General features: G+C 42.9%; 1 protein-coding gene and 1 long non-coding RNA gene across 2 annotated transcripts; both read left to right on the top strand.

Moving 5' to 3' along the window:
- Nucleotides 1–6,413: 6,413 nt before the first annotated feature.
- On the top strand, nt 6,414–8,888 carry LOC125306118 (golgin subfamily A member 6-like protein 2). The gene is made up of 4 exons (XM_048261293.1): nt 6,414–6,480; nt 6,794–6,984; nt 7,115–8,051; nt 8,256–8,888. Exons 3-4 carry the CDS (start codon nt 7,458–7,460, stop codon nt 8,880–8,882), a joined length of 1,221 nt encoding a protein of 406 aa, XP_048117250.1. The 5' UTR covers nt 6,414–6,480; nt 6,794–6,984; nt 7,115–7,457; the 3' UTR covers nt 8,883–8,888.
- A 1,362-nt stretch (nt 8,889–10,250) lies between these two features.
- Nucleotides 10,251–11,928, top strand: LOC125306117. Its single transcript, XR_007195497.1, has 3 exons — nt 10,251–11,383; nt 11,511–11,732; nt 11,849–11,928. It is a non-coding gene; the product is annotated as an uncharacterized LOC125306117 (long non-coding RNA).
- The last annotated feature ends 265 nt before the right edge of the window (nt 11,929–12,193 follow it).

The following is a 12,193-nucleotide window of genomic DNA, read 5'->3' as shown; positions in this document are numbered from 1 at the left end:
GAACGGTTAGCATAAGTTTGGCAGAACTATGTGGATGATACAAGGTAAAAAAACACGATTTAAAACGAGTTTCTTGTTTCTCAATTCTCTTTGCGGGACGGTAGTCTCAATGTTGCAAGGTTGGTTTTCCACCTGGGGACACTAGGCGCAGCGGGGAAAATCACCATTTTCACCGGAACAGGTCATTTAACCATCCAAATGATTTCTAAACGGGTTTATTACGTTGAAATAGTTGCCAAGTTCCCCTTTAATATGTAACCACGCTCACATCCAATGGTCAGTGTAGTGCTGGTGGTTGCTGCGGACACACATGAGTGCTATAAACACCCAAATGCTACCTCTTGATTAAAGACGGTGGTGAAATTGGTCTGTCGACTCGTTTAACTTTATGGGACAAATTGTCTTCCATGTCTTAATTTTAGCTTCTATGAAACTCTCTCAGGCATTCCAACTTCGTCATTTATGTATGTAGTCAGATTGACTCACAGACACAGACACAGTCTCTCACACACACACACACACACACACACACACACACACACACACACACACAGCCACAGCCACATTCATTTCCTCATTATGTCAACAAAAAAGACCATAATTACTCAAGAGGCTGAACAGAGATATCTCTGCAGAAGAAAGACACACAAATTTGGACTCTCGCAGTGGTGGATTGTGCTTTTGTGTCCAAAGATAACCTCAGTTACCTGGCTAACAGACCTGGCCGCCCAGCACTGGACACCTCTCTCAAAAGCTCTGACCCTGTTGCACAAATTTGACACTTGTACAGAGTTGCACAACACTATCTTGCGTGAGAATGAGGGCTGATGGAGTCACTGGGATGGTGAAGGGCAGAGGATACGCTAGAGGGGGGGGATTATCCGCAATTCTTTGGAAGTTCAGAGCTGGTCTGATTTGTTTGCTAAATAGGAGAGACCATAAGATAAGAATACTTATGCAACTATAATGTTAAACATGTCTTAGAAACTGACTCCTTTAATACAATCGCACTCCAAATCATTTTGGTCTTTGCATGTTTTTTATTTTTTATTTAGTTGTTTTCCATTACATGTTCTCATATTTTTGTAAACATTGTTGTGTACATTTTATATTGTTTGGTATGTATTTGAGTTGCATACTGCTTAGGTATGATATATGTATTTACTGTCATTATTCACCATGCTTTCCTTCTTTAATGTTATTCTTGTTTCAATTTCTTCCAGTTGATTGTTTTTTACTGGAAATGCTTAGACGTCAGCGCCATGATTATCTTACAAGTTCCAGATGTTTTCCTACTTAATGTGTAGAAATCACACTGAAGTCACACATTTGAAAGACTACCTGTCTACTTACAAACAAGCTGCCCTGTGCAGAAGTCATCTGTGCACTGGGAAGTTTTCATATCACCACAAGGCACTTGATCTCTTACAGCCACCTATTGGTTACCATGTGCACATGACTCCTACAGAAAAGCTCCCTTGGAATGGGGAACCTGAGGTCTCAACCAATTAGTGGACTGTCAATGGACTCAAAAGGAAAAATATGTTTCACTATTATTTATTTCAGATTTCACATGTTCCGAGCAACAGTTGCCATAACAATAACTGGCAAAGCTAAGATACATTGCAGACATCATTTGAGTTGTAGACCATAGATAAAAATGACACACAGGACATGTTGATGCTGATCTCCTCCAGTGACTTCAGCTAACCTATTGTTCACTGATTATGAAATCAAAGCAAATATGATGACCAACAGGACTGAACTTAGTTATTTTTCAGAAAATCATAATTCCTGGGTGAGTAAAATAGTGTGGCACCCACGTCTTGCAACTAGGATACCTTCCACTGTATAAGAATGTAAAAGTATTCCAGAGACTGTCTTTTGCCTAAACACACTTGTGAAGCAAAAGTAATCAAACTCGAGCAAGATATCTGAGGTGCAGAAGGAGGTTCTGCAAACGGCGAGTGTTGTAACTGTGTGGCAGATGTAGACTACAATAGCACAATACAGACTCAAAAGATGTACAATACCACTACACAATACAGACTCAAAAGATGTACACTACAATACCACTACACAATACAGACTCAAAAGATGTAAACTACAATACCACTACACAATACAGACTCAAAAGATGTACAATACCACTACACAATACAGACTCAAAAGATGTACACTACAATACCACTACACAATCCAGACTCAAAAGATGTACACTACAATACCACTACACAATACAGACTCAAAAGATGTACACTACAATACCACTACACAATACACACTCAAACGAAATGAGACTTAGAATGCTGGAGAATGCATTCACATATAATTTGATTGCTGTGATCAGACAAATAGGCCTTAAAAAATACTAAAATTGTACGGTCTCACCTAATCATTTTGGGCCTAAATCATGGGGAAATATAATCTTCCACAACAACACATTGGCGCCAATTTGTGATTGCACTGCTGCACACTGATCTCTCCCCTCATTTTCTTTCAGTGTTTACAAATGCAACCAAGTAAAAACATTTCTTTATTTAATGATTATTTTCTTATTTTAGATTGCACAGCTATGAAGTGTCTGTGGTCAGATTCTTAAAAAAGTGGAATAATCTAGACTCAAGATTATTCAAGATGTTCCAGCATCCTCATTTAAGGTTCCAGCTTCTCCCCAAGTCAAAAAAGGGAGGAAAGAGAAAAACAAAGCAGTCAGCAATTGGTCAGCTTCTCACTGACCACTGACTAGCAAACTCCATAAAACTCAATTGCTGACCACTGACTAGCAAACTCCATAAAACTCAATTGGTCAGCTTCTCACTGATCACTGACTAGCAAACTCCATAAAACTCAATTGGTCAGCTTCTCACTGACCACTGACTAGCAAACTCCATAAAACTCAATTGCTGACCACTGACTAGCAAACTCCATAAAACTCAATTGGTCAGCTTCTCACTGACTAGCAAACTCCATAAAACTCAATTGGTCAGCTTCTGGCTCACCACTGACTAGCAAACTCAATTGGTCAGCTTCTCACTGACTATCAAACTCCATAAAACTCAATTGGTCAGCTTCTCACTGACTAGCAAACTCCATAAAACTTACCGGTAATTGGTCAGCTTCTTACTGACCACTGAACTATAGCCAAGTCGTGTTCTCTTACCTAGAGATATTTAGGGAGTAGCAGGCTGTCATTTAACCTTAGTGCAGTGTCAGCCTACATTATGCAGTGGATCAACTCAGGTTAACATGATACATTTGGTGTGGTTATATTTTGTTCATATTTTGGTCAGTAGACAGCTGTCTGGGAGCCCGTTTCATTGTCATTTCGGGTAAATTGTCCCAAATTGTCCCATTTGTTGACATAGGCTATATTGCCCGTTTTAGACGAACAAATGTATCCTTTACGCTGTTGCATTTGATATAGGCCAACAGTCAAAATGTTACCACACTCTTAATCAGCCATAGACTCCAATACAACAACGCCCTCTAGAGTCACAAAATCCGACAGTCACAGAATTCGGTGCAACACCTGTGAAACACCTGTAGGCTACTGACCACACACATCGCCCATGATAGCTTCAACGAATGGGTCTAGGCCTACTCGTTTTTCGAAAGGCGTTAGTAGGCCTCTCATTTCATACGTAACCTATGCAAAAGTTTAGGCTATGTATAGGCCTACACATTTGATGGTATTTATCTTTACATATAACAAGGGTGAAATCGCCAAATAATTCTTCCATAGTAGGCCTATTCAGCAGCATGGGTAAATTCGCCATCTAGGCTAATTCTGCCATAATATTCAACAGACGTTCACATTTTTCTGCTACAATTATTTTGAGCTATTACCATTTTTATGTTTAAATATGAAATGTTTCATATTTCCATAGTTTTTACAAAGTAACTAGCCTAGACCAACAAAGTTCAATTGTGACGTCGGGTTTTGTCAATTACGTCACGTGGATTGGCTTTAAATAGAGCTGCAAGGTGTCATTTTGTCACTTTTAGCCTACTATTACTATTTCCAGGAGACACTTCACAGTACAAACCATGGACTGCAGCAGATGTAATACGTCGCCACTTCCTGAGTGTAAGTCACCCAGCCCACGACTTTGTTGGGTGGAGGTCCAGGAGTCCCATCCACAGGTATCCAGTTCCCTCTCTAAACCCAACCCTGTCAAGGTGACCCCCATCCTTCCCCTGGGCAACGTTACCCTGGACGACAGCCTTGTGGTTGAGGATGTCACTCCAGAGGAGGCTGAGCAGGTCAGACTCCCCCTTGTTGCAGAGTTTCCTGCCCCACTCCCTGTGGTGGCATCCCAGGCAGTCGTCCAGGATGACATTGTCCTGGTGGATGTGGAGAGGGAGGTGCTGGATGACTTTGACCCAAACCTTCAGATTACAGTTAAAGATAAAGCGGTTGGACAGGACCTGACCTTCAGTGAGGCCGTGCTCGCCGGTGATGTTGAGACCGCTGCCCTTGCTGAGCGCACCCAGGGACTGTTGACCCCGGCACCAGCTGTTCAGGACGGTGCCTGCAGGACCCAGACTCTGCCGTCAGTCCTGAACAACAACTACCAGGCGCTCATCACCAACACCGCCCAGAACAGCCCCAAAACGACCCAGAGGAGAAGCTACTGGAGAAGGCTCGTCAGCGCGAATCGGACCGCTCCAAGAGCGGCTCTGGAGCAACCAGCAGCTCCTCGGGAGGAGTCCTCTGGCTCCGGCTGCTTCTCCTTCAGGCTTCTGCTGAGACGACTTTTCAGAAGAAAGAAATAAAGTCCTCTCTTGTTAAAATGGTCTGAATGTCTTCATTGACATAGGATATAGGTTAACTTACATAGAAATAATTACAAAAGAAATCAAAACATGAATGATAAGCCTAGTTAATAATTAACTTGACAGTAATCAATGGATGAATAGATAACTAAGTAATAGGCTTCTGTTTTAGTTAATATTAATATCACTCTGTTAAGAGGTAGCCTAAACATTGGCTGATCACGTGGTAGTGTAGGCTGATTGATAATGAAATACATTTCAAATGTGTTTATTAAACAAATATAGGCCTAACAAAGGGATAATAATTCGACTATCTGTCTATTCGTCTGCATTCTTGCATTCCTGTGCTAGACACAGCTGTTTTGCTAATGCCACTCTTGAGGGGAGGTATAAGCAGAAATAGACAGCATATTGTGGGGACGGCAGGTGCGATTGCAATAGGCTAAATAAATAAATAATAAATAAGTTGTCACTTAAAATACTACTATTATTAGGCTAATAATAATGGGCCTACACAGAATAATAACGATATAAAATCGTCATAATAACAAATAGGCTATCCATAAACATAACTGTGAATTATAGGCCTAAACGAGGTTTTGTTGATCACAAAATAATCGCTATTCTACAGAGAGGAATCTATACGTCTTCTTTGGCTGATTGAAGACCAGTTGTGCTGCTGCATTTTGAATAATCTGCTATGGTCTTGAGCAGGTAGGCCAGCTATCAATGCATTGTGACTATTCGATTCGTTTTAACGATAGAAAATAATAACGATTAGGCCAACATAATCAGAACAATAAGCAAGTCATCAGATATAGCAAGCTACAACTTTTTGCGAACAGTCGTAGGCTATTGACGATGAGCCACATTTTATGGTATAGATTACAGTATTTGTAGTGAGTAGTGGAAGTGTGCACATCCACACCGGTGAGGTGAAGGACAAATGGAACTAGAATTGCAAAGGAATTAAATGTCCGCACTCTGCTAAAACTGCCATATATTTATTGTGTTGCAAAGTTTTGACCCGGCTGGGTCTTCCTCAGGCAAATATATTATTGGAAGGCCTATGGAATAGGCCTATCAGGAGTCCAATGCGTCAACGCAAACGTTTTCCACTCAGTTTTTGAAAATGTTTTGACAATGGACATCACAGGCATGGACATCAAGAATTCGACTATTATCTAGTGTTATTCTAAACAACACATTTGATTACATGAGTTGTTTATTGAATGTTCATTTAATATCCCCGTCTACACAGAGTCCGATTAGGCCTAATAGGCTAACTTCAATTTACAACAGGGTCACATTATTTGATATTGTATTGATTTTATTGTTATTATTACTAATTCGATATATGTAGGCTTACCAACTTTATACAAATCCCTTTTCTGTTCATTTTAACTATTGTAATGTTCTTCTTGGACGAAAGATTCCGCTAAATACCACCATAACCATAAAAGGGCATGCATCAACCCGCGACATTGCTATGATTCCAAATGACAGTGACACATCAATCATAACAGAGACAGTTCATCAAAGAATCTTTGAACGTAATAGTGAGGGTTACCATGGTGAAAGGGAACCCTATATGAATCAATAAAAGTGAAACATTCATTTGGATTTATAGATGGACCGAGCAACACCTCTTACTGAGTTGACTAGCTAATAACTTTTTTTCTGGTTGAAGTGCTTTGACAGGTAGGGTGATGTTGTATTATACTGTTTAAATGTGAAATGAGTGTTGTATATGAGAATATAACATGTATTTGTTTCTTATCAGTAAATGTTAGTAGTCTATAAAAGATGATATACTGCCATTATATGATATTCTGTTATATGATATGATTATATAAATAGGGCCTATTATATGATTATCTCTATATGCCTCTACAGATATTCCCACAGACTATAGACCTGTTGAAGAGCATGAATTTGGTCATTTAAAAAAGTCACATCCTGTTAGCAACTTAACTTACACTGATGTTTAATCCATTCTTAAATGCTGTCACAGAGCCAGGAAATGGCTGATTGGATACAGTCAGCATTGCTGACGGTCCATGGCCGACTTCCTGACGAATCCCATCATCGTCGATCTCGGAGAAAAGGGAGATCAGATGATAAACCCTTCGACCAAATCCTGACCAGTGCAGCACAACATGAGGGTGAGAGTGAAGGAAGTGGCAGTAATCCCTTTACCTCCAGGTATGAGCTCCTGTGAGACAACAACACTTGCTTTCATGAATTCCCTATTTGATGGCCATGCAAATGTAATGTTTAGCTTAATTTGATGGATTTCAAACTCATGATGATCATTTCTTTTGACAATTAACAGCACAAAGAATTCAGGAGTTTCTAGACGAGGCAAAAAGGGTGGCAGGAGCCGTGCACATGCCTACTCTGAGACACCAATGGAGCCAACACATGCATACAGTAAGCAATACCGCGACATGAATAACACGCAGCACAAGATGGCCGTCAAGATGGCCGACCACCTGGATATTCACCTGCAGCAGCAGCAGCAGCAGCAGCAGCAGCAGCACCTGTCCGACAGTGACGCAGAGCCCACCGGCTGCTTGGGAGCTGCCCAGAGAATGCTGAGTGGATGCTACACCTCGCGGAGGACTGAGCAGAGGATCAGGGCGCAAGCGGATCAGAGGTACTATGAGTTCTGACGGATGGAGGAGGAGGAGAAACGCAGGGAGCTGCAGAGACAGATGGACCTGATCAGCCAAGATGGCCGGAGGCAGATACAAGAGGTGGTAAAGAAATATGAGAAGATGAGGAAACTAGACGAACTGAAACAAAGAAAGCTGCAAAGACTGACCGAGGTGGTGCGGCAGGAGTGGGCCAAGACAGTCGCCTCGCAGACCTGGAGACTGACCGAGGAGGAGGTGAAGGAGCTGAAGAGGCTGCGAAAACAGGAGGCCGCTCTTCATCTTAAGATCCAGAGGCTGCGGGAGAAGGAGGCCATGTCGGAGACAGGGACCTGCACGGAGAGTGAGGACATGAGTGGGGATGAGAGAGGGCAGCAGCAGAAGCAGAGGGAGAAGGACAGATGGCCCCACCTGGAGCAGCAACAGCTGGACATGAGGAGCTCCGAGACTCTCAGCAAGCCACACCAGTATGGAAGCACAGGAAGTCCAGTGAATTGGCTGTGGAGGGAGGAGATTGAGCAATTCCGGAGGCTCCGAAAACAGCTGGATTCTATACTTTTAAAGATCAAGAAACTGGAAGACAAGGAGACCAAACCCAGGAATGAGGCAGATAAGGTAAGAATACTAACATTAGTGGCCATTAGTTTTGATGGAGTTGATGTTGGAGTGGATACAGTCCAGAACAGAGAAGGCATATGAATCAATGTCTCTGCCATTGGTGGCCTGAGTTGCATGCCAGCTTTTCTTGTCCTTTCACAACTAAAAGTTACATGACTGCAGAGATGATGTATTAAATCTCATGGCATTTGTTTATTTCAGTTGCGTCTGGAAGGCAATGGACGGCAGGTAATACCAGGAAGCAGTGAGACAAGCAGATCCAAGATAAGCAACCTCAAGATGGAACAAAGCAGAGAGGCCGTGGCAGAGACAGGCAGAATGGCTCAACTGGAGAAAGTCACAGAGATGGAGAGACAGAGAGACCAAGAGAGATGGAGAGAGATGGAGAGAATGAGGGAGATAGAGAAGAGAAGAGCGAGAGAGCTGGAGGAGGAATGGTCCAGGCGACTGGAGGGGCTGAAACGCCAAAAGGCAGAGATAAAGAAAGACATGGAAAAAGAGTGGTCTGAGAGAACCCTAGAGAAAGAGAAAGAGAAAGAACTTGAAGAAAAAGTGAAGAGGATGGAGATGGAGAGAGAGAGAGCTGTGGAAAAAGAAAGACAGCTGGAGATGCAAGAACAAGAACTCAAAGCACCTGAAGGAAAGAGAGAGCGAGATGGAGAGAAAGCGCCAGCAGGACAGGGAGGCCAGGCTACTGGAGATGGACCGTCTGATAGAAAAAGACAGAGGGATCTCTCAGAGGAGAGAGGAGGCCTTACAGAAAATGGAGGCACTGAGACACACAGAGACACAAATGGAAAAAGACAGACACCTGGATATGCAGACTGAGCTGAAGCAGGCGGAGGTGGAATGCCAAGACATGGGATCAGAGATGGAGAGAGGGAGAGAGTGCCCTGTGAAGGAACAGGAAGAGAATGCAGAGAGGAGGATGCAAAATGAAGGTGAGAAAGAGATACAAAGAGAACAGAAGAAACAGCAAGAGATGGAGGAAGAGTTAAAGAAAATGGAACAACATTTTGAGATGGAGAGAGAAATGGAGAGAAAGACACAAGAGGCAAGAAGGAGTGAGATTGAGAAGAAAAGACAGAAGGAATGGGAGGAGAGGGAGAGAGAGATGGAGAGAAAGCTGGAGGCTGAGAGAGAGGCGGCTCAGCTGCAGGACCAGGAGCTGTTGAGGCTGCGAGAAAAGCAGCAGAAAGATAAAGAGAAAGAATGGATGAAAGTGGAAAGACAGAGAGAGAGAGAGAGAGGGAGGAAAAGAGAGTAACTGCAGTGGAGACACACAGGAAACCAGAGCTGGAGAAAGACATGCATGATGGTAAAGAACGGAGGAGAGAAATCAAGCAAGAAGTGGAAAAGAAACAACAAAACGTGAAAGAGAAAGGAACTGAGAATGAAGAGAAAATAGCAAAAGTAGAGCAGAGGAAACCAACTACTGAAGGGATCGGCTGGTTGGCAGAACTGAGGCAGAAAGGAGAGACAATCAAAGTTCTCTCCCCGCACAACAAACAGCCTTTTCTGCAGGACACCTCAGTGACGTGTAAGCTCAAACAAGGACAGGCAGAAACAGAGCAGAAGCACGAGGAACTGGGAGATGACTGGCTTGGAGGTGTGGACCTAATGAAGAGTGAGGACAAATGGAGTGAGATCAGGAGGAAGCATCAGCAAAGCAGGGAGGACAGTAGACAGGAGCGGGACAAACAGGGTCTTCAAGGGCAGCAGACAGAAACTAATACATGTGCTGTGGTCAGACGAAGAGGAAGACCTGTGGCCAGAACGATGGATGCCACAGAGCAAACCCTGACGGAGCTGACAGAGCTGAATAAACAGGGCCGAAAAGAGGTCAAGAAGTGCGGAAACGAGGGCATGGACTGCCTGGGTGGAACGCAGCAGAGAGTGGTGAAAGGGAGGAGAGGGAGTTTGCAAGAGGGGCAGCAAATTATGGATGAAGAACTATTCACCCAGGAACGAAGGAGAGAAGGAGAAGAAAATCAGGACAACAAAAATGACAACAACAACAACAACAGCTTATTAACTTTATGTGACGCACACCTTACAGTGAAGGAAACCGAGGAGATGTTGGAGGAAAACCAACAGAGAGAGAACGCACAACAGAAAGAGCAGAGGCAGAGACAACAGCACAAGAGAGAGAACGCACAACAGAAAGAGCAGAGGCAGAGACAACAGCACAAGAGAGAGAACGCACAACAGAAAGAGCAGAGGCAGAGACAACAGCACAAGAGAGAGAACGCACAACAGAAGGAAGTGCAGGATGAAATGGAAAAGGACCCAGAGCAAAGGCAGCAAAAGGAGATGGAGAGAGATAAAGAGCTTGAAAACCAAAAAGAACGAGAGAGAAAGTGGCAAACGGAGAAAGAAAAACTGCCTGGAATTCAAAAGCGAAAAGAGATTGAAAGCCAAAGGTTTACTGAGAGAGACCAGCAGAATGCAATATATAAACAGAATGATGTGGAAAAACAGGATTTAGACCAACCAAAGATGGCAGCAAAAACTCCAATCCAGAAAAAAGATAAACCTGTGGAGGTTAGCATGCAAAGGTCTGAATGCCAAAACAGTACAGACAAAGTAGCAATCCATTACGCTGCAAGAAGGAAACGTCCAAGAGGATTGTATCAGCCAGTGGTCCAAGCTACTGGTAATCACCGGCCAACACCACGCCGCATTAAGTCATCCTTACAGAACACTGTCGACCAAACACCTGCCCCAGTGGAGACTCTGCCTGATTCAACACCTTTCCAGCAGAGGGACTCTGATGATACTCTTAATGGAAACAACACGGACATCATGCCGTCTGAGAGAACATTGGAGGCAGAAAGAGAGGCGGCTCAGCAGCAGGAACAAAAGAGAGAAGAGCAGGAAAAAGCAACAGAACAGATACAAATTGAAAAAGAGAGAGAAATTGAGATGGAAGAAAAAAGAACGGTTGTGGTGGAGACGCCCAGGACAACAGAGCCAGAGAGAAAGATGGACAGAGGTAAAGAATGGAGGGGAAAAATGAAGCACGAAGAGCCCCAGGTTTGCTCAGAAGAGCAAGTGCATGCCCTGAGCGGGTGTGGCAGGTGTGAGTGATGACGAGGTGGAGGAGCTGTCTGGGAGCGTTCTCCTGACCTCAGCTGAGGACGACAGAACTCCAGGTGCCACAGACTTCAGTAGCGCAGCAAACGCAGACAGTGGGACCAGACAGGACAAAAGTGTGCCGAGGAGGGTTTTTGGGTGGGTGAACAAACGCGTAAAAAACTACTACCAGAAGAAAATTGAACGGACACATGTGAGAGAGGAGGAGGAAGGAGACCAAGATTACCACCCATGTAAGATATTCAACATGTTATTTCACTCATGCATACCAGATTAACCAGTTTCCCAAAAAATCTAATATCTCTAGAATGAAGTTTGTCTTTTGTGTAACTAACCAGATACATTGTTTTGTTTGTTTAGGGTATTTTGATTGCCCAATTTCTCGAGCAGAGAGAGAGCTGCAGAAAAGACAGGAGCTGTTAAAGAAAGAGGCCACACGACAACGAATTGAGGCCTCCTGGCGAAATTGGGAGGCTAAGATCGCTAAGAAGAAGGAGAAGGCGAGGGCTAAAAAGCAAGAAAATCAGCAGAAATTAAAGGATATAGAAGAGCATCTCCGTTATTTAGCAAACTACTAGTCAGGTCTGTATTCAGTGATGTGTTTTTTTGTTGGTTTGTTTTGTTTTTTGAGATGTTTATTTCATGGTCATGCCAGTTGGTGCGCTTGTATACTAAAATTAGCCTTTTTCATATTTCAGTGAACAGAAAGACCAAGGCTCAACTTCAGACAGGATTTTATTTCATTTTACTTTATTTAATTTATATTTTTTAACAACCATCATTACTATTATATTTTTCTTTCAATTATTACATTGTTATTGTTGTATTGTCATTGAATAAACATTATTACATCAGTGTGATGAGTTTTTCTTTAATCCATCTATAAACAATGAGATATTTAGTTGTTTTCCACAGCAACATGTGGACTCTTTCGCTATCTACTGCTACCACCTACTGGTGACTGTATGGAACTGATGCTTCAATATTATGTACGCAATTAATTCCTCCTACTGTTGCCATAGCAATTACAGGAAAAAGCAAAA

Source organism: Alosa alosa, chromosome 13 (assembly GCF_017589495.1).
Source record: "Alosa alosa isolate M-15738 ecotype Scorff River chromosome 13, AALO_Geno_1.1, whole genome shotgun sequence".
Lineage (NCBI taxonomy): Eukaryota > Metazoa > Chordata > Actinopteri > Clupeiformes > Clupeidae > Alosa > Alosa alosa.
The sequence above is the reverse complement of the archived record's forward strand: the minus strand, read 5'-3'. Positions and strand labels throughout refer to the sequence as shown.